The sequence below is a fragment of the Nomascus leucogenys genome, chromosome X, assembly GCF_006542625.1.
Source record: "Nomascus leucogenys isolate Asia chromosome X, Asia_NLE_v1, whole genome shotgun sequence".
NCBI lineage: Eukaryota > Metazoa > Chordata > Mammalia > Primates > Hylobatidae > Nomascus > Nomascus leucogenys.
The window spans coordinates 15588941-15609334 of NC_044406.1; the positions used below are offsets into that span (position 1 = coordinate 15588941).

Here is a 20394-nt window from a genome sequence, read left to right on the forward strand (position 1 = left end):
GCTGGGTGGTTCTGGGTCACATCCTCTTGTGAGGCTTCTGTCAAGATGTCTTCCAGGGCTGCAGTCATCTGAAGGCTTAACTGGAGCTGATGATCCACCTCTAAGATGGCTCACTCACAGGGCTGTTGGCAGGAGGCCTCACTTCTTTGCTGTATGGACCCCTTGTTAGGACTGCTTGGGTGTCCTCACAATGTGGCAGCTGACTGTCTCCAGAACAAGTGATATGAGAGTGAGAGATAGAGATAGAAACAGAGACAACAAGGAGGCGCATACTAGAGTGCTTTCAGTCCCCTCTCCTGGGAGTACGTTGCATAGGTCAGCTTCCCTAGAAGCAGAACCTGAGATGAGGATTCTTGAAAAGTGATTTGTTGAAGGAGTGCTCTTTAGGAAAAAACCTGGAAGGAGGAGAGGGAAGAAAAGTAGGGAAGGGGAAGGAGCCAAGGGGAAGGAGCCAAGCAATGATATAGTCTCAGATAAAATCTGACCTTGGCCTAATCCACACAGGTGGGATTCTGGTACATAATTGCATAGTGGAGTTAACCCTGTTTGAGACAGGGGACTGGCCTTTTATATCCTTCTATAAGCCAGTCATTATAGGCTGCTGGAGGTGGGGGTGGGAGGTAGGCTCCCATTAGTTGAGAATAAGTCTCTAGAGAAGAGGGCGGCTGTGAGTCCTCAGTAGCTAACACTCAGAGCAGCTGGGGGATGGTGTGCCAGCCAGGGAAAGGTGACCCAGGTGGGGCCAACACAGCACCTACTACAGTGGGCCTCCCCCTACCCATGTCCCAAGCACCTACCATGGTCCCTGACATACCAGAGGTACGAAAGAAATATCTGTGTAATTGAATAAATGAATGCATAGAAATGCTTAGCCTCTCTGGACCTGTGTCCATTTCTGGGAAGCCAGCTCAGCAGGGATCATACTGTCCCATTAACCATGGGAATGGTCAAAGACCCAGGACAGTTTGCCACATCATGAGTGGCAGCACTGTCTAAGTCCAGGATTTTCATTGCAAAATTAGAGTGAAGGTACATTTGCCATTTGTGAATAAGGAAGTATTAATATTACAATATTAGATATATATTTTTAAAAGGAACTCTAGCTCACATTTCAGTGAGCTCTTTGCTAAAAGTACATTTTCCTGGTTTGTCACATCCTGACTGGGTACATGTTGTTACACATGGAACCATGAGGGCAGAACTGCCATTTGTTATATTAATTGTAATCCATATATCTGTTTTTTTCCCACAAGAATCAGTCACTGGATTTCAGTTCAGAAAACCAAAACTTTTGGACAAAGCCCTATTGTGTTGGCAGAGTTGTTCCCTGTGACCCCAAATACACAGAGGAGGAAGAGAACCACTGAGGCCCCCTGTTTTCTTGGATTATCATTCTTCCAAAGTTGGTAACTTAGAAAAGTCTCAAGAAATAGCAAAGAAACCTCCCCCCCTTATTCTGCTTTCCACATCCCAAGCCTAACATAAGCCTCAAACTATTTTTATGAAGGAAAGCTTACTGTGAAGAGGGTCTTTTACATGCCTAAATCTCATTAGTTTTTCTTATCACACAGCCGGTTATCTTTGCCCATCTCTTTTCCTGGGATAATGTCTGGCTCTGTCAAGGCTGTGCCTTGTTCTGGGACCTTCCTAATGCCTGTGTTCCAGGTCCCTCCTGAGATTCGCTCCTCCGAATGCTTGATAGATGGATCAATTTAGGGGATTGATGGTCAGATTTAGCCTGACATAACACCATGCAGTGGTCTGTTACCAGACATAGAGCTGGAAAACCCAGGCCTCTGCATACAAGTTCAGGAAGGTAAATTTGCAAATGAAAAACATTTTAAGACACATCTCACAGCTGCTTCCTCATCCCCCACCCTATTGTTTGTGTTTTTAGAGATGTTTAAGAGAAAAGGAGGCAATAACAAAGACACTGTGCTGTGCTTTGGAATCCTCACTTATGTTGAAAAAGGGTCCATTTATCATCTCCTTCGATATTTCCACAAGGAGACTTTGCTCATCTCACCAGGGAATGGAGTGGTAGAGCAAACACTTCTCTGTCCACCTGATGATGGAGGAGAACCAACTAACTGAAAGGCAGAGAGCCTGAAATTATTATCCTCTCTCTGCCTGCCTGCTGCAAGATATTGCTGCATACCTGTGGTCCCTGCAGGAGGCTGCATGTGTAGACTTGGGCCAGAACATATATTATCTTCCAAGCAATAGATTTCTAGGTAAAAGGCAAGAAGGGGCCTCAGGTTCAAGTTGCATTCTTCAGCGTGGTTCACAGGAGGCCCTGCATTCAGGTGGCTACTGGGCCCTCACTCAGCTGTTAATAAAACTGACTTTTGGCTCATAGAGCTTGGAGTATGCCTCCATTTGTATGAACCTCCAGGGAAAGCAGGGTGAGGGCTTGTGTTCCCTAGACTCCTGACAGTGAATGGCTCCTGGACAGCTTTGCTTGGTTGTTTCCCAGGTACTTCAAACTCAGTCTGCCTAAAGATGAGTTCCCCCTCACTCCTGCTTCTCCTGTGTTTCCCATCTTGGGGATTGACCTTAGTGTTCTTGTGGTAGCCCTGGCTGAAATTATGGATGTTTGAGCATGGGAGACCCTTTGTGAACTTACTTTTGGGTCTTTCTCACCATTCCCACACATTGCTCTTTTAGCCCAGGCCTCAGCTGAGACATCACCTGCTCCTGAGTCTTTGCCGACCCATGAGACTGGGTGCTTCTGTATTCCCCATACTTGCCCTCCACAGTCCACTGAAGCAAGTTGGCTTTGTCACTTCCCTGTTGTTCCCACTAGACTTCAAGCTTCTCTTAAGCAAGATCTGTATCTTGTTCATCCTTGAGTGCCAGTGCTAGCACAGGGCCTGCCTGTAGTAGCTGCTTAATAAATATGTCTTGAATGAGTAACACTCAGGCCTGAGAGTACCTGAGACTGTATGGCATAGTGGTTATAAGCTCAGCTTTGGAAATCAAGGCCTGTGTTCAGACTCTGCTATTTGTGTGATTTTGGGTGAGTTCCTTAACTTCTTGATCTTCAATTTCTTCACCAATAAGATGGAGATAATAACTACTTCCTAGGGCTGTGATGATGAATTGCAATGATCCTTGCAAAGCCCTTTGATCAATGTGTGACACATAGTAAGTGTTGTGTGCATCATAGTACCTATTAGTAACAACAACAACAATATAGTTATGTTTAATGGAAGGGAGAAAGCTATAAGAACTAGTTGGAACTAGAAGTGAGGAATATTGAGTGCTTGCATAGTGGATTTAGAGGAGATGGGGAATTGCTTGGGATAAAATGTAGGAACAGATGGGATTACCCTGGGAGAGAATGAACAGGGAGGGAAAAATGGGTGGAGCAACTAAAGACAGAACCTTGAGAAATCCTACATTTGAGGGATAAGAGGAGTTAAAACAGGAAAAAGAGTGAATAACTACAGTTAGGAAATTGCAGCTTCTCAGATGCCAGGGGCAGGAGTTTAAAAAAGATAGTCAAAGGTACTATACTGGGCAGAAGATGAATGAGGAGAAGACGAGAAGAGGTAGCCATAACATGTTAAATGGGGGTATGTTAGCTCCCTTGGGAGCTAGCCATTTCAGTGGAGTCAGAGTAAGAAGCCATGCTCTGAAGGAGGTTAGAGAAGGCCAGGTTAGCAATGAAGTGGGCATGCTAAGTCAGTTTGTTGTGCTACAATGTGTGTTTCTGTAATGAGGATTATCTGTGGGTCAGTAGATGACTGGTATCAGTATGATGTAGAAGTCACATTGTTTCATATGTAGGGTTCATTCTCAGCACATGAATGTTTTGGCATCACTGGCTACTAGTGGCTGAAAGCAGACTAACACAGCTGAAGGCAGAAGACTGGGGGAAATGGGGGACATAAAGAGCTGCTCCTGAGGTGCAGTCACCCTGTGTTCTTCCACTTGGCTGATTGGCACCCACTCTGTCTTGAAGTGCTTTGGGGACATTCCTTGCCAATCTTGGTGAATTTAGTCACTGATTCCATCCCACTCAGCACCCTCGACCCTTCTGATAACTCCTTCGACCACAGTCCCCCTTCCTTTTTTAAGAAGGGCCATATTTACTAGAGTGTTTTTTTTTCCAAACTTGTATCCAGCTTTATGAAAGATACTTTTTGTGAACAATCATGGTATTTCAGGCAGGACATGAGCGACAATCATTAACAGTATACAACTTTCAGACTCCCTCCTTCAATGGACTTCCAAAATCAGAAAGCCATGGTAAAACCCAATGAAGTCTTCATTTGGTACCCTGAAGAGGGAAAGTTCAGAGTGAGGGTTGACATTTCACATTCAACGTGCTGTTTAACAACTTTTCATGAGCTGACCCTGACTTTCAGGATGGCAGAATTTATCTGAAGATCCACAATCTAGAAACAGAGCACGGGTCTTTCAAGGGTTCTCGCTGGAAAGTCCAGATTGCCAGCCTGACTGGTAACCAGTTATTGGGGGCCAGACCCCAACAGGTATCTGGGTTTGAGGGAGTTAAGTGTATACTGAAGGCAGAGAGGGAGAGGGGGACATAAAGAGGAATTTGTTTCTCCACACCACAAGGCCTTTGAGTGAAGGTGACTCTGTGTGTCAACGTCAGACAGTCCCTCTTTCTGGGAGCCAAGAAGATGTCTTTCAAAACTAGAAGGGAAAGGTGTTTTCTCCACATCAGTCCAGCTTCATAGACATTCTTTTTCTTTTTTTTCTTTCCTGAGATGAAGTCTCGCTCTTGTTGCCCAGGTTGGAGTGCAGTGGCACGATCTCGGCTCACTGCTACCTCCGCCTTCCGGGTTCAAGTGATTCTCTTGCCTCAGCCTCCTGAGTAGCTGAGATTACAGGAACCCACCATCACGCCCGGCTAATTTTTGTACTTTTAGTAGAGACGGGGTTTCGCCATGTCAGTCAGGCTGGTCTCGAACTCCTGACCTCAGGTGATCCACCTGCTTCGGCCTCCCAAAGTGCTGGGATTACAGGCATGAGCCACTGTGCCTGGCCTCAGAGACATTCTATTAGTGACATATACCCCTTCTCCATAAAACAACAATGACGTGTTCGGTGTGCTAACAACATGGCTTAAAATAAAAACATAAAAACAATTCTGCATTTTTATAAAACGTAATAAAAAAAATACTTCAAACTGCACAGTCACCAGAAATACACAGTTATCAAAAATGCACACACTTCCCTTGGCATCCCCAGCGCCTTCAACTTTCTGTGCCTGCTCTGTTTTGGCCTCTGCATTTTCTGCAGTTATTCACCTCTTTGCCAGCATGGGCTTTTTCCTTTTTCCCCTTTACCTTCTCTCCCTTCTTTGCAGGGGCCTCTTTAGGCTTGGGCTTTGGAGGAGCAGGTTTGGCAGACAACCTTGCACATCTTCTCTGTGGTTTGTCCTCACTTTGGTTTTATCTCCTTTAGCGTCCCCTTCAGCCTTTCTCTTGGGCATGGTGGTGGCGACTGCAGTGGAATGTAGGTGCTGGATCCGGGGATGCAGCAGCACGTGGGCTTTGGTTGGCCTGGGGGATAGTTCTTACCTCTTCTTCTTCACACTGCTCATAGAGTATTTCTTTATTAGAAATTTAACATTTAAAAAAATCAGTGTTTTTAATGGTGATGATTGTTTTTGTTGGTGCTCAAGTTAAAATCTTTTTTCAACCCTGTTTTTCTGATAAGCCTTGTTATTTTTAGAGTTTGTTGTTGCGAAGCATTAGTTTTTTAGCAATACATATGTTCAATTACAGAAGAAATTCCCATGATTCCTTTTCCTAAGGCTGAACAATCTGGGAAGGAGGGATGGGAGGGTTAATAGCCGCATCTATGGGAGGTTTTTCCCAAGGATCAGCAGACGTAAGCATTCTTGGCTGCAACTTGGCTTAAATCAGTTTTCCCTTGGTGACTATCTTCCTAAGTGTTCTTTATTATATATTTAGGTGATTGTGTTTTTGCATTTCTGTCCTCTCTCTGATCTCTTGCTACAGTCTGAACAAGTGTCGGAGGCCGAGTTACTCCCACAGCTGAGCAGAGCCCCATCCCAGGCTGCAGAAAGTAGTCCGGCAAAGAAGGTAAAGTCAGCCTGAGGATGCTGTCAGATGGCGTTGCGAGTCCCACCCCTGGGCTTCTTATCTCTATTAGCTGATCTATTGTTTTAAGGTTTCTGTGTCCTGAAATGAATGTCAATGATCCAGATTTCCTAGAATGTGGGTTCTTTGTGAAGATTGGGGTCCTGAAGATTCCTGGGCTTGACCCTTAATGCATTTTGTACATGACAGTACATACTCAACCTCCTTAGCCCCCCAGCTAAACATGGTGGCCTTGTTTATGGTAAGAGCTAAAAGGGCTCTGGGGAGGGACAGATGTCTTTAGCAAAATCCCATCCACCTGCTAAGCCTCTGTGAACACCTCTTGGGGTGGGGTAGTCTCTCCTTTTTGGTCTTTGTACCATGGTTTCCTCTTGCATCATGGCATTTTCACCTGGCATCTAACCAGCCATGCCATTGGGTCACCTTTAATTTGCTCAGTAAGTACCCCTCACTCATCATGCTCTCCATTCATCTCCTCACCCTCTTCTTGTCCTTCTCCCAGGCTCTTCTCCCTTCAGAGAGAGTGGGCCTTGGGCTTAGGAGCACAGGTGAGGTAGAGGCCTCCAAAGAAGCAGGCCAACTGTGTCCTTCCAGAATACACTGTGGCTCTTTTTCTTGACTTTATGTAGGAATTGGGGATGGGAGAATGATGAGCATATGACTAAGACCTTTAAAAACTTCCAAAGCTTAGGGTTTTTTTTTTTTTTTTTTTTTTTGAGACGGAGTCTCGCTTTGTCGCCCAGGCTGGAGTACAGTGGCGCGATCTCGGCTCACTGCAAGCTCCCGGGTTCACGCCATTCTCCTGCCTCAGCCTCCCGAGTAGCTGGGACTATAGGCGCCCGCCACCAGGCCAGCTAATTTTTTGTATTTTTAGTAGAAACGGGGTTTCACCGTGTTCGCCGGGATGGTTTCGATCTCCTGACCTCGTGATCCGCCCGTCTCGGCCTCCCAAAGTGCTGGGATTTACAGGCATGAGCCACCGCGTCCGGCCAAAACTTAGGTTTAAAAGGCTTCAAAGTGAGGCAGGAGCCTATCTTGTCTTCAGTTAGGAAAGGCCCCATGGTGTGAGATGCACACAGGGTCTGTGTGAGTTTCAGGTGACAAGAAGTAATAGACTTCTTGAAACATTTAAAAAGAAAAAAGGGAAGACCACTGGACTCTGATGACTGTGTCCCCCCAGTTCTTGCTGAGCCATGGGTCAGTAAATAGAGTACCCTCCTGATCTTGGGGTTGAGGCTAAAGGAATGTGGGACACTGGAAGGAAGAGTGGAGGGAACATTAAAATGTTTAACTTTTTAATTTTTATTTCGTTTTAAATCCACAGGATGTACCGTATTCTCAGCCACCATCAAAGCCCATTCGTAGGAAATTCAGACCAGAAAATCAAGCTACAGAAAACCAAGAGCCTTCCACTGCTGCAAGTGGGCCAGCTTCTGCAGCAACCATGAAACCTCATCCAACAGTCCAAAAGTAAGTAGACCACATAAACAAGAGTGAGGTAGGAATCTCGCTCTGAGATGTCCACGGATATGTAAATGTGCTGACATTTACATGCACACCAACAGAAGGATTTCATGGTTGTAAATTTTATCTTGCTCATCTCTGTGATGGGATTCAAGTCTCCCAGTCACATAGAAGGCTTTATAAGCTATAGGACTTAACCTGACCTAAAGGGGCGGGCAAGTCCTAGGCTGTGGTGTTTGGTTTGGTTTGATTTCTTTCCCTTCCTCTCACCTTCTGTTGTTTCCTACTCCTCTTCCTTGTGAGGGCCCAAATTTTCCTGGCAAGACGGAAGTATTGTAAGTGGCGATTTTGCCTCTCTGCCTGTGTTATCTCCTTTTCCTTCAGGGCAAATGGCTAGCTCCTTCACCCACAGACACACTTTCAGTAGGTGTGGTATGTGATTCTTTTAAAATCTCCGTAAAGAGTTTCTGTTGTTGGTCGCCTCAGCACAGAATGGATACATGCAGAACTTCCATTATATTTATCTAACCAGCTGGAACAGGTATTGGAGGGAGGGTGAAGACACCTGTGGACATGGCCAGGGACTGAGACAATGATGCTCTGGACAAACTATCCTTCTCTGTAAAACTTTGGCTTTGAGAAGAGCCATCACTTGCTTCAGTTTCTTTGTAGTGAAATTGAGGGAGGTGTTGAGGACAGAAACCTGCTCCTGTCACTTGACTGCCAGTGAGCCTGACCGGTCACTAACATAAATGCTCAAGACCCATCATGACCCTGCTTTTGGGGTCTTGCAGGTCTCAGATGCTGCTGCAGATTTTCTTCTGCTTCCACTGTTGTAGAATGAAAAGCAGCAGGTTCTGTGGGAAATGTTAGTAACTTGTCTTTGAAGCCAAAGTCCCATTCTGAATCTCTGCAACCCTCTCCCTCAGAAGATTTTCTTTTTTTCAAATGGACAGGTCCCTGGCGGTATCAGTCCATAAAGGAAGTATATTTTGTTCATCACATTCACTGAGAACTTTGACCATCTTCCAGCCCCTGTTAAGCCTGGAAGGTGAATCCCTATCAGGGACAAAGATGGCTCAATTTTCTTCCATGTTTTACCCCAGCACTCCACTTTAATTTCAGCTTCATGTCAATTTTAGTCAGCAGTGGCTTAACAGTCTCCAGAGTAGATGTCAGGGCATCTGGTGGAGTTCATACAGAGATCTTTTCTTTTTCTCTTTTGTATAACAGCTTTATTGCAATATAATTCACATAGCATACAGGAATGTTTTTAAATGTACAATTCAGTGGTTCTTAGTTTATTCACAAAGTCATGCAACCATCACCACAATCTAACTTTTGTCATGCCTAAAATAATATCCATGCCCGTTAGCAATCACTCCCCATTCTCTTCTTCCCCCTCAGCCCCTGGAAACCATGAATCTCCTTTCTGTCTCCATGGCTTTGCATATTCTTGTCATTTCACATAAATGGAATAATGAAATGTGGTCTTTTGTGACTGGCTTCTTTCACTTAGCATAATATTTTCAAGGTTCATCCAAGTTGTAGCATAAATCTGAACTTATCTTTTTATGGCTGAATAATATTCCACTGTATGGATAGACCACATTTTATTCATCCATTCATCAGTCGATGGACATTTTGGTTATTTCTGCTTTTTGGCTCTTAAGAGTAATGCCGCTATACTGTTTGTGTACATGTTTTTGTGTGGACTTACGTTTTCATTTCTCTTGGGTCTGTACCTAGGAATGGAATTGCTAGGTCATGTGGTAACTCTATCTTTAATATTTCAAAGAACTACCACACTTTTCATAGTGGCTGCACCGTTTTATGTTCCTGTTGGCAACGTATGAGGGTTCCAATTTCTCCATTTTGTCAACACTTACCTTTTTTTTTTATTATAGCCATCCTAATGAGTGTGAAGTGTGATCTCATGGTTTTGATTTGCATTTCTTTTGTGGCTAATGACATTGATGATCTTTTCATGTGCCTATTGGCCATTTGTTTATCTTCTTTGGAGAAATGTCTATTCACACCCTTTGCCCACTTTTAATTGGATTATTAATCTTTTTATTTTTGAGTTATGAGTTCTTTATATATTCTGGATACAACTCCTTTGTCAGATCTATGAGAAAATTGAGCCATCTTTGTAAATATTTTCTCTTATTCTGTGGGTTGTCTTTTCACTTTCTATTTATTTTTATTTTTATTTTTTAGAGACAAAGTCTCACTCGGTCACCCAGGCTAGGGTGCAGTAGCATGATCATGGCTCATTGTAGCCTCGAATTCCTGGGCTCAAGTGATCCTTTCCCCCTCAGCCTCCTGAGTAGCTGGAACTACAGGCATGAGCCACCATTCCCAGCCAATTTCATTTTATTTTTTGTAGTGATGGAGTCTTACTGTGTTGCCCAGTCTGGTCTCAAACTCCTGGCCTCAAGTGATCATCCTGCCTCGACCTCTGAAAGTGCTGGGATTACAGGCCTGAGCCACTGCACCCAACCAATTATCAATATTAATCAGATCTGTACAGTGGTCACAGTCCATTCTAGTTCAGTTGCTCTTGTCTAGAACCCATCTCCCAGTAATGGCACATATGGTTGTTTTTCTAGGAGAACATCAATTGCTCTTTTGCTCTAAGAATTCGGTGTTTCTTGCTGTGGGATGAAAGGTTGTAGATTATCCCTGTGGTAACCACACTGATTTATCATCCCAACCATGGACGGTTTTGAAAAGTAAAGAGAGCGTTAATGTACTTATGCTGGACAGACAGTTTAAATGGAGGCTGTAATGGGTACAGTAGGATGCGTGGTCACTCTGGTTATGCTTGTTCTGTGAATTTGCTGTTAATTGGGAAATACTGGTATTAAAACGTTCTGTATTTTTCTCAAGAGCCACAGATATATGCTGGTCCATGCACATACACATGAGTGCACATTTATGCACACACACACACATATACTTAGGCATTCATGCCTAATAATAAATAAGGTAGAGGTAGGTAGTCTGGCTAAGTTAATGTAGAATTTTTGCTAAAAAGAAGGTTCTTGTGTTATTTTCCTTCAGACTTGTTCACAGGGGACACCTGCAGGTCTTTTAAGTGCTATTAATTCTTACACAAAAAGGGCATTCCAGTTAATATGGTTTGTCAGGAAGAAATACTTATTCAAATGTCTTGGAATAAATGGAACACAAATGTTTGAAAAGGCCCACTTCACAGCTTTTATTCAAGTTATAAAATGGGAATTACTTCAGGTGTAAATAATTCATCCCAACAAATTGGTTTCATTTGTTGTCTATCTTCCTGACCGCCTGTGAATATGAGATTTTATTTTTGGAGCCCTGTGTTGTTAACCACTTGTTAGTTTAACACCTCTCATGAATCAGAGTTCTGACCCTCAAGGGTCCAGACCTCTAAGTCCTTTTTCACCGAAGTGTTTGTGCTTTTCTATAGGCAGTCTTCCAAACAGAAGAAGGCCATTCAAACTGCTATCCGCAAAAATAAAGAGGCAAACGCAGTGCTGGCTCGGCTGAACAGTGAGCTCCAGCAGCAGCTCAAGGTAAGGAATGAGTCCCAGCTTTGGATGACCAGGCTTTTCCCTGGCTTTTAAAAAGTTTTTTTTTTTTGATTTAATAGGCATATAATAATTGTACATATTTATTGGGTGGGGTACATAGTGATGTCTCCATACCTATCATATACAGTGATCTGATGTGACCATTGGCTGACCATTTAGTTCCATCCCTGTTGATAAGACTTGCCTCTTTGTTCTCAAACCCTTTTTGGAAGGTGGAGAATTACTGTATTTAAGTTTCATGGGTTGGTTCTTGCATAGTCAGAGGAAGACTAGTGACTTTAATATGTAGGCTTCATATTGTGTGTGAGTTAAAAGGAAAGACAATCTATTACGAAGGCTGTTTGAAGCATTCTTTATTATCCAAAGCTTCTGGGTAATCCCTTAATAATTTACATCCTCTCTGAAAGAGGATGTAAATTCTTATTTCAGTAGAAGGAAGTCACCCTGGTACTATCGAAGGCCAGCCCCTCCTCTGGTACCTTGCAAATGGTTCAATTTCACCTTCTCAACGACATCACCCCTGTTTCTCTTCATCATTACTCTCCCCTGTGTTAGTTTCTCAGGGCTGCTATAACAAAATACCACAAATGTGATGGCTTAAGATAACCAAAAACGATTCTCTCACAGCTCTGGAGGCTAGAACTCTGAAATCAAGATATTGGCAGAGCTATGCTCTCTTTGAAGGCTCTAGAAGATAATCCTTCCTTACCTCTTCCCAGCTTCTGATGTTGCTGGCAGTCCTGGGCATTCCTTGGCTTGTAGCTGCATCACTCCAATCTCTGCCTCTGTTGTCACATGGCCTTCTTCCTGTATCTCTCTGTGTCTGTGTCCAAATTTCTCTTCTTATTGTATCCTCTTATAAGGACACCAATCATTGGATTAGGACCCACCCTAATCTAGCATGACCTCATCTTAACTTGATTACATCTGCAAAGAACCTATTTGCATATAAGGTCACATTTACAGATACTGGGGGTTAGGACTTAAACATATATTTTGAGGGGACATGATTCTATCCACTATATCCCCCAGTTCTCTACTGGATCATTCGCCATCCACACGTAAATATGCTCCAGTATTGTCCATTACACTTGGCCAATTACTGCCTCATTTCTTTGGTCCCCTTCACAGCAAAGTTTCTTAGGAGTGGTTTTTATTCATTATCTTTACTTTCAAACCAGTAATTTTCTTTTCCTTCCACTTCAGTTGGCTTCGTCCTCCTCCGCTCACACCCGTCTTGTGGCTAAATCCAATGGGGCTGTTTTAATATTATTATTTCTTTTCAGAAGAATTCTACACAATTGATCATTTCCTCCTCTGAAATTGCTTTTATAACTGGTTTTTGACATACCATACTCTCCTGGTTTTCCTTCTGCTTCACTGGTGCTTCCCATTTTCATTCTCTGCTGTCTCTTCCTTCCCTGACTTAACGTTTATACCCCAACCCCATTTGCCCCAATATTTTAGTATGAAAATTTTCAAACATACAGGAAAGTTGAAAGAATCATAAGTGACTGCTTGTATAGACATCACTTCAGTTCTACAATAACATTTTACTATACTTGTTTTTAATCACGTATCTACCCATTTATCCTTGTGTCCATCAGTTCATCTTATTTTTGACATATTTTCAAATAAATTGCAGATATCTGTATACTTTCCCTGAATATTTTAGCATGCGTATAATTAGCTAGAGTTCAGTATATTTTTACAGTTTTTTCTTATGATGTAAAATGTTTATACAAAATGCATGCACAAATATTATTATTATTATTGTTATTATTATTATTATTAGAGATGGAATCTCACTCTGTTGCCCACGCTGGGGTGTGGTGGTGTGATCTCGGCTCACTGCAAGCTCCGCCTCCCGGGTTCACACCATTCTTCTGGCTCAGCCTCCTGAGTAGCTGGGACTACAGGCGCCTGCCACCACGCCCGGCCAACTTTTTGTATTTTTAGTAGGGACGGGGTTTCACTGTGTTAGCCAGGATGGCCTCGATCTCCTGACCTCGTGATCTGCCCACCTAGGTCTCCCAGAGTGCTGGGATTACAGGCGTGAGCCACTGCGCCAGCACAAGCACAAATCTTAAGTGTACATTTGCTGAGTTTGTAACAAGTACATGTACTTACGGAATCCAAACCCCCCAAAAGATAGAGAATATTGCCATCACCCCAGGAAGCTCCCTCATGCTTTTTCCTAGTCAATTCCTGCCCTACCCACACAGAGGCAATCACTATTCTAATTTTTATACCATAGTTTTGCCTGTTCTATAACTTTATAAAAGCGGTATCTTGCAACTTATACTTCGTGTAAAGCTTCTTTCACTTAGTATTATGTTTTTGAGATTCATTTATATTGTTGTGTGTATCAGTAATTCATTCATTTTTATTCATGAGTAGTATCCCATTGGGTGAATATGTTACAGTTTGGTTATCAATTCTATTGACAGACACCTGAGCTGTTTCCAGTTTTTGACAATTTGGAATAAAACTGCATTTTTGAATAAGTCTCTGTATGGAAATATGTTCTCATTTCTCTTGGATTGGGATTCGTAGGTAACATGGTAAGTGTATGTGGTTAGTTTCTGAGAAACTGCTAGATCGTTTTCCAAGGTGGTTGTCGCAGTCTTTACTCCTACCACTGATGTATGAGAGTTCCAATTGTTCCACATCTTTGCCAACATTTGGTGTTATGATTCTTATTAATTTTAGCTAGCCATGTAGTGATATAGTTTTTATCATCTCTTTGCTGACTAATTATGTTGTCCACTTTTCTTTGTGATTATTTACCTTTCATATCTTTATGAAATATCTTTTCAAATGTTATTTTTCTCCAAAGTAGTCTATAGATTTATTACAAAACCGGTAAAAATCCCAGCAGGATTTTTTGTGAGTATAGACAAGCTAATCTCAAAACTTAGGTGTAAAGGCCAAGGAGCTGGAATTGCTTAAACAAATTTGAAAAGGAAGAACAAAGTTGGAGGAATCACTTTACTGTCAAGCTCCAGTAATCAAGATGCTGATGCATAGATCAGTGGAATAGGATACAGAGTCCTGAAATAGACCACATGAAAACAGCCATTTGATCTTTGACAAAGGTGCAAAATCAATTCAATGAGAAATAATAGTTTTCAACAAATTGTTTTATAACAATTTGTCATTTGCATTTAAAAAAAGAGCCTTGATCTAAGCCTCACATCTATACAGAAATTAACTTGAAATGAGTCATAGATGTAAATGTAAAACATAAAGCTATAAAATTTTTAGAAGAAAACATAGAAAAATCTTCATGATCTGGAGTTAGAAATAACACCAAAAGCACAATCTATAACAGAGAAAAACTAAAAAAATTGGACTTCATCAAAATTAAAACCTTTTATTTTGCCAAGCATAGTTAAGAAAATTAAGAGACAAGCTGCTGAGTGGGAGAAAGTATTTGCAAAACACATATTCGATAAAAGACTTATATCTCAATTATATAAAGAACTCTTAAAACTCAATAATAAGAACTCTCAAAACCAAAACATCTCAATTTAAAAATGGGCAAAGGATTTGAACAGACACTTCACTAAAGAATATATAAAGATGGCAAATAAGTACATGAGAAGATATTCAACATCATTAGCCATTTGGGAAATGCAAATTTAAACCACAATTACATACCACTATACACATAGTAGAATTGCTAAAACAAAAAATGTGACGTCACCAAGTGCTGGCAATTAGAACTCTCATTTATTGGTGGTGGGAATGCAGAATGGTACCACCACTCTGAAAAATTGTTCAGCAGTTTCCTGTGAAGTTATACATACACTAACCATGTGACCCAGCTGTCTCTCTACCTTAGTGAAATGAAAGTTTATGTTCACTCAAAAATCTATATATGAATTTACATAGCAGTTTTATTCATGATAGCCCAAACCTGGAAACAACACAAATGTCCTTCAAAAGATGAATGAATAAATTGGGATACATTCATACAATGGAATAGTACTCAACAGAGAAAAGAAATGATACACAACTTGGATGAAACTCAGACATTATACAGAGTGAGACAAGCCAGTATCAAAAGGTTGTGTACTGTATGATTCCTTTTATTTGACATTCTTGAAAAGGTACAACTATACTGATGTGAAGCAAATCAGTGGCTATCAGGGGTTATGCATGAGATGAGAGTTTGTATGAGTAGTCCCAGGGAACCTTTGGGGTTGGTAGAACTGTAATGTGTCTTCTTTGTGGTGGTAGTTACACAAATCTGTACACTAAAAGAAAAAAAATTGTTTTACCCTATGATAATTTTAAAAAGTTATTTTTTAAGTGTCAAAGTTCATTCTGTTTTATAAAACTTTGTATGTGAACTTGTTTTGTTTTGCATTTTGTTTGGTTTTGGTTTTCTCCTCTCTCCCTCTGCTTTGGGGTAGGCCAGTTTCATCCATTATTCTCTACATTTGGTGGGCCCTTTTAATTTGGAAACTGATATTCCCCAGTTCTGAAGAGTTTTTTATTTTCATTTTTGTTGTCGTTGATTATTTCCTCCCCCCTGCCCTCACCCCCATTTTTTTCTCATTCTCCCTTACTGATTGATATTCAGACATTGGACTTCTCAGCTTAATTTCTAATTTTCTCATATTTTCTCTTCTGTTTTCTTTTCTCTTTCTTCCTACCTTTTCTTCTTTATTTTTGTCTATTTCTGGAAACTTAATTATATATTCTAAATCTTCTGTTGTTTAATAACCAATAATTTTTTGTTCTCTGTTTATTTTTGACGATATCCTATTCTTGTTTCATTGTTGTGATCTTTTTTTAAGTTATACTTTAAGTTCTGGGAAACATGTGCAGAACTCATTGTGATCTTTTTTATGGTCATTTTTCTTTCTTCTTCCTGAATAGTTTGTGTGTGTTGTGTTGTGTTGTATGTGCTTTATCTTAGATGCTTTCCTTCGATATCTGATGGCCCTTCTTTGCTCATATTTAAAAGGAAGATGAAAACACTGATTGGAAGTTCATTGCATGTTGTGAGGCTTGTCAACTCTGAGCTTCACTGTCTGGCAATTTGGCTCGGCTGTATAGTTGGGGAACCCCCAAAGGGAGTATGATTAGCTCTTTCCTCTTGGTCTGGTTGGGGTCTCCAGAGTAGAGACTGTTTTGGTCACCTACATGGAGGGAAAGAGTTGGTTCAGTGGAGCAAGAGGGCTGTAGGTCTCAGCAGTCCAGGATATTCCTTCACTCTCCCTATTTCTGGCCCAGTGTCTTGTCCTCAACTGTGCTTGTTTCTTGCTAATCCAGATGCTATCTGTTGTACCTTTTCAAGAAATAAACCTTCAGCATTCTGCCCTGGTGGCAGGAATGATCTGGGGATCTAATTGCTTCTGAAACAGATTTTCAGCCAACACTTATTTTAGCCAACCCCCATCTCCCCTTATGTACTCCCACTTTCATAGGTATCTGGTGTTGCCAATTTGAGTCTTTCAGGAATTCTCCTATGTAAAATCAAATTGGTTCTTATTTTTCTTCATGTTAGCTTGGGACTCAGCTTTCTTTACTTGATCTGTGTGAGTGGAAAAGTTCTAAGTCTAGTGAACAGAAGTCTGAAGAATCATTGAAACAGAACTATAGTCATAGCCCCTCAATTAATTCCCAGGCTAAGCCAGTTTATAGATCCAGAACCTCTTGAATGTTGAAGGGGCATCTATGTCTCCTTAAGGAAGGACCCCACTGTGCAGCCAAAAATTTACACTGCAAATCTTTCTCCTAGCCTTTCCCAAGGGGACCCTGCTGCCTTTTGCCAGGGTGACTGTGCATTAGAGGAAGGGAAATAATTAGACTTTTGGGGAATTACTAGACACTAGCTCTGAACTCACACTAATTCCAGGAGATGCAAAGTGTCACCGTGGCCCATCAGAGTTGGGGCTTAGGGAGATCAGGTGATCAATGGAGTTTTAGCTGACGTTCGTCTCACAGTGGACCCAGTGGACTCCCAAACTCACCCTGTGGTTATTTCCCTAGCTCTGGAATGCATGCTTGGAATAGACATACTCAGCAGCTGGCAGAATTCCCACATTTATTTTCCTGGATTTCCTAAGTCATTTACCATTCACCAGTTTGCCACTCAGCTTTCAAATTTTATTGCTATCATCTTGTCCCTTTTGTTTTCCCTGTCTTGTGGGTCCGTGACTTTTTCAAAAGTTGCTGTATTGTTTTAGTGGTGCTCCAGGAGGGAGAGAGTGTGGTACCCCCTGGTCAGTCTTCCATCTTTACCTGAAACCTCTATCTATACTGTTTTGCTAGATGATGTTGTATGGTCTCATGGCTTTGAAGACCATCCATAAACTAATGAAACCTAATTTATGTCTCAAGCCCTACTTCTCCTTTCCTCTGTGCTCTAGACTTGCATACATAACTTCTTACTTAATGTTTTCTCCTTAGATATCCAATACACATCTCAGATAATTAATTGTCAACCCTCTCCTCGAAATACTCATTTCTTATCTAATCTTCTCATTCTCAATATCACTAACAGCCAGCTACTTTCTTCATACAAAAATCCCAGGAGTCATCCTCAGATTTTCCTTCTCTCCTACATCAACTTCATCAGCAAGTCCTACCAGTTCTAGATTCAAGATTTATCTGGAATTCGTCCACTTCTCTTCATCTTCATGGCCTCTACCCCGATGGAAGCCATTTTCATTTCTCACCTGGGTCCCTGCAGTAACCTCCCAGTTGCTCCCCTGCTTCCACTCTCACCCTGCTATAATCTACTGTCTACACAGTAGCCAGAGTGAAAATTTTGAATTTTAAGTTGTGTCATGTTCCTTCCCTGATTAGAAACCGTCAATGCCGGGCTGGGTGTGGTGGCTCACGCCTGTAATCCCAGCATTTTGGGAGGCCAAGGTGGGCAGATCACGAGGTCAGGAGATCGAGACCATCCTGGCTAACATGGTGAAACCCCGTCTCTACTAAAAATACAGAAAATTAGCCGGGCGTGGTGGTGGGTGCCTGTAGTCCCAGCTACTCGGGAGGCTGAGGCAGGAGAATGGCGTGAACCCAGGAGGCGGAGCTTGCAGTGAGCCGAGATAGTGCCATTGCACTCCAGCCTGGGCTACAGAGCCAGACTCTGTCTCAAAAAAAAAAAAAAAAAAAAAAAAAAAAGAAACTGTCAATGCCATCCCCGCTACACTTCCATACTCTTTCCTCTGCCCACAAGGCCCTGTACGATCTGGCTCCTTGCTTAAATCTCTGACTTCATTTCCTGCCAATGTCTTCCTTGTTCCATCTACTCAGGTCACACAGGCTTTTTTGTTCATCAAATTCACCAAACTCACTCGCTCCTCAGGGCCTTTGCAGTTGCCCTTTTGTCTCTGTGAATATCCTTCCCCTCATATCTTCATATGGCTCACTCCTCATTTCATTTAAGTCTTTGCTCAAGTAGTGCTAACTCTGAGAAGCCTTCCCAGGGCACTCTCTCTCCTTTATCCCAGATCCCCCTCTGTTACTCTCTATTATGTTATCTTATTTCCTTCTGGAAGTATCTTGTTCATTAACTTTATTATCTTTCTCAAGTCATTTGAATATAAGCCCTATTGCTCTGATCTGGCATATTCTTTGCTGATACCATCACAGCTAGAGCATTACCTCACCTGTAGGAGATAGAAACCAAAAGACTTCTGGCTGGGTGGCTAGGAGAGCATGTGAATAAATGCTTGTGAAGTTGTATACTGACTATTAGTATGCTGATTCTTCTGAATCTCACAATTCAGCCTTTATACAGGATTCTTTCCCACCTTGACTGATTCTACTTGAATACCTTTATGTGTCCCCTCTCTTCCTGCCAAAAAATCTATTTTAGGCCCAAAAGTTTGAATTCCCAAATAGCAAATTGCTCAGCCTCTTTTCTACCTTTCACCCAGATGTCGTACCTTACACCATATGTTGTGCAGAAACCTGGATGAGACTTTGGTGGAGTGGCAACTAGCGTACCTTTTTGGCCCTCAGACCTGACTGAGTATGGTGCGGGATTACAAGCCAGAGATTGCAACTAGAAATTTAAGTCCTGTTGGCTCACTGCTCAGTATTGGGAGTCTGTTTTTGCTTTCTGCTCTCTCCTAGTCTTTTAATTTTTAATGACTGTCTCTACCAGCTACTGATCTTGTTAAAACAGGCTAAAACTAGGGCAGGGTAGTAGAGGGGAGTAGGTCAGTTTCATTTCATCAACTTCAGAAAGCAGTTGAGAGATTACAATTGTGAAGCCCCTTTTGTCTGGTCACCAGCATTAAATCTGATACCTCCCAGTCCTCCTGTTCTTGAGTTATACAGCACTTGTATTTGTGGGTCCAGTTATAAGTTTCCTTTTAATATCTGATGAAGTAGGGATGAATTCAAGAAATGACCCCTTTGCTTTTTTGTTTTTCTTGTGTTTTGTACAACTCAGGAGGTTCATCAAGAACGAATTGCATTGGAAAACCAATTGGAACAACTTCGTCCAGTCACTGTGTTGTGACCCCCCATGGTTCAAGTGACAGTGGGTGACCTTGTCTGCCAAGATCTTTCTTTTGAATGTTTTGAACCCAACTACTTGTCATAGATGTTTGACTGTGTCAAAAGCTGTGAGCAGCAAAATATAATCCGTATGACCTTTTCTCTTGCACTTCACTTGTATGTTTTACTGTGGTGGAAAAAATACTTCAACTGATTATCACACTTGAAATGCTAATTATCAGTGGAATTTGTCTCCTATTCTTAAGTACTTCTGCAAGGTATTAGATGCTGCTCCTTACCAAAAATCAGTCTTCTAGCAAATAAAAATAACTTAGAGCATTATTTATTTAAAGAATTTATGTTTTCTATAAAACCTTATAACCAAGAACCTTCAGGATGCTTGTAACCAAGTACTTTCAGGATGCTTTTTGTATGTATATCACATAGAGTAGGTTGGTTTCCTGAGTAATTGGGATTCCAACTAGATAGTCATTGGTGTGACCATAATAAAAACAAAAGCTAAAATAAAAGCATCAGATTTAGACTGGCGCTGTGCCCTCTACCACTATATGCCAAAAATTGCTTCTCTAGTGCCATTTTGATATTATATCTAGCTATAAATAATACATGACTATTGTTTTCTATTGAATGTCAAAGACTTACTGGGTCTTTACACCTCTGTAAAGTGGAGGTTTTGGCAATGAGCTATTTAACTTGGCCAAGCTAGGCTGTCAACCCAGACAACTCAGTCCTTTCATGTAAATTTTTGGGCAAGA

The 20394-nt window shown here is 41.6% G+C and overlaps 1 protein-coding gene across 5 annotated transcripts in view; it reads left to right on the plus strand.

The window, feature by feature from the left end:
* REPS2 (RALBP1 associated Eps domain containing 2) overlaps positions 1–19957 on the plus strand; it is a 202563-nt gene extending 182606 nt beyond the window's left edge. For all 5 annotated transcript variants that reach the window (XM_003261098.4, XM_012500875.2, XM_030806746.1 and 2 more), the window contains 4 exons: positions 6000–6083; positions 7426–7571; positions 11020–11125; positions 19572–19957. In XM_003261098.4, the coding sequence (XP_003261146.2) occupies positions 6000–6083; positions 7426–7571; positions 11020–11125; positions 19572–19640 (405 nt within the window). In that variant the 3' untranslated portion in view covers positions 19641–19957. The remainder of the gene's footprint in view (positions 1–5999; positions 6084–7425; positions 7572–11019; positions 11126–19571) is intronic.
* Positions 19958–20394: the final 437 nt, after the last annotated feature.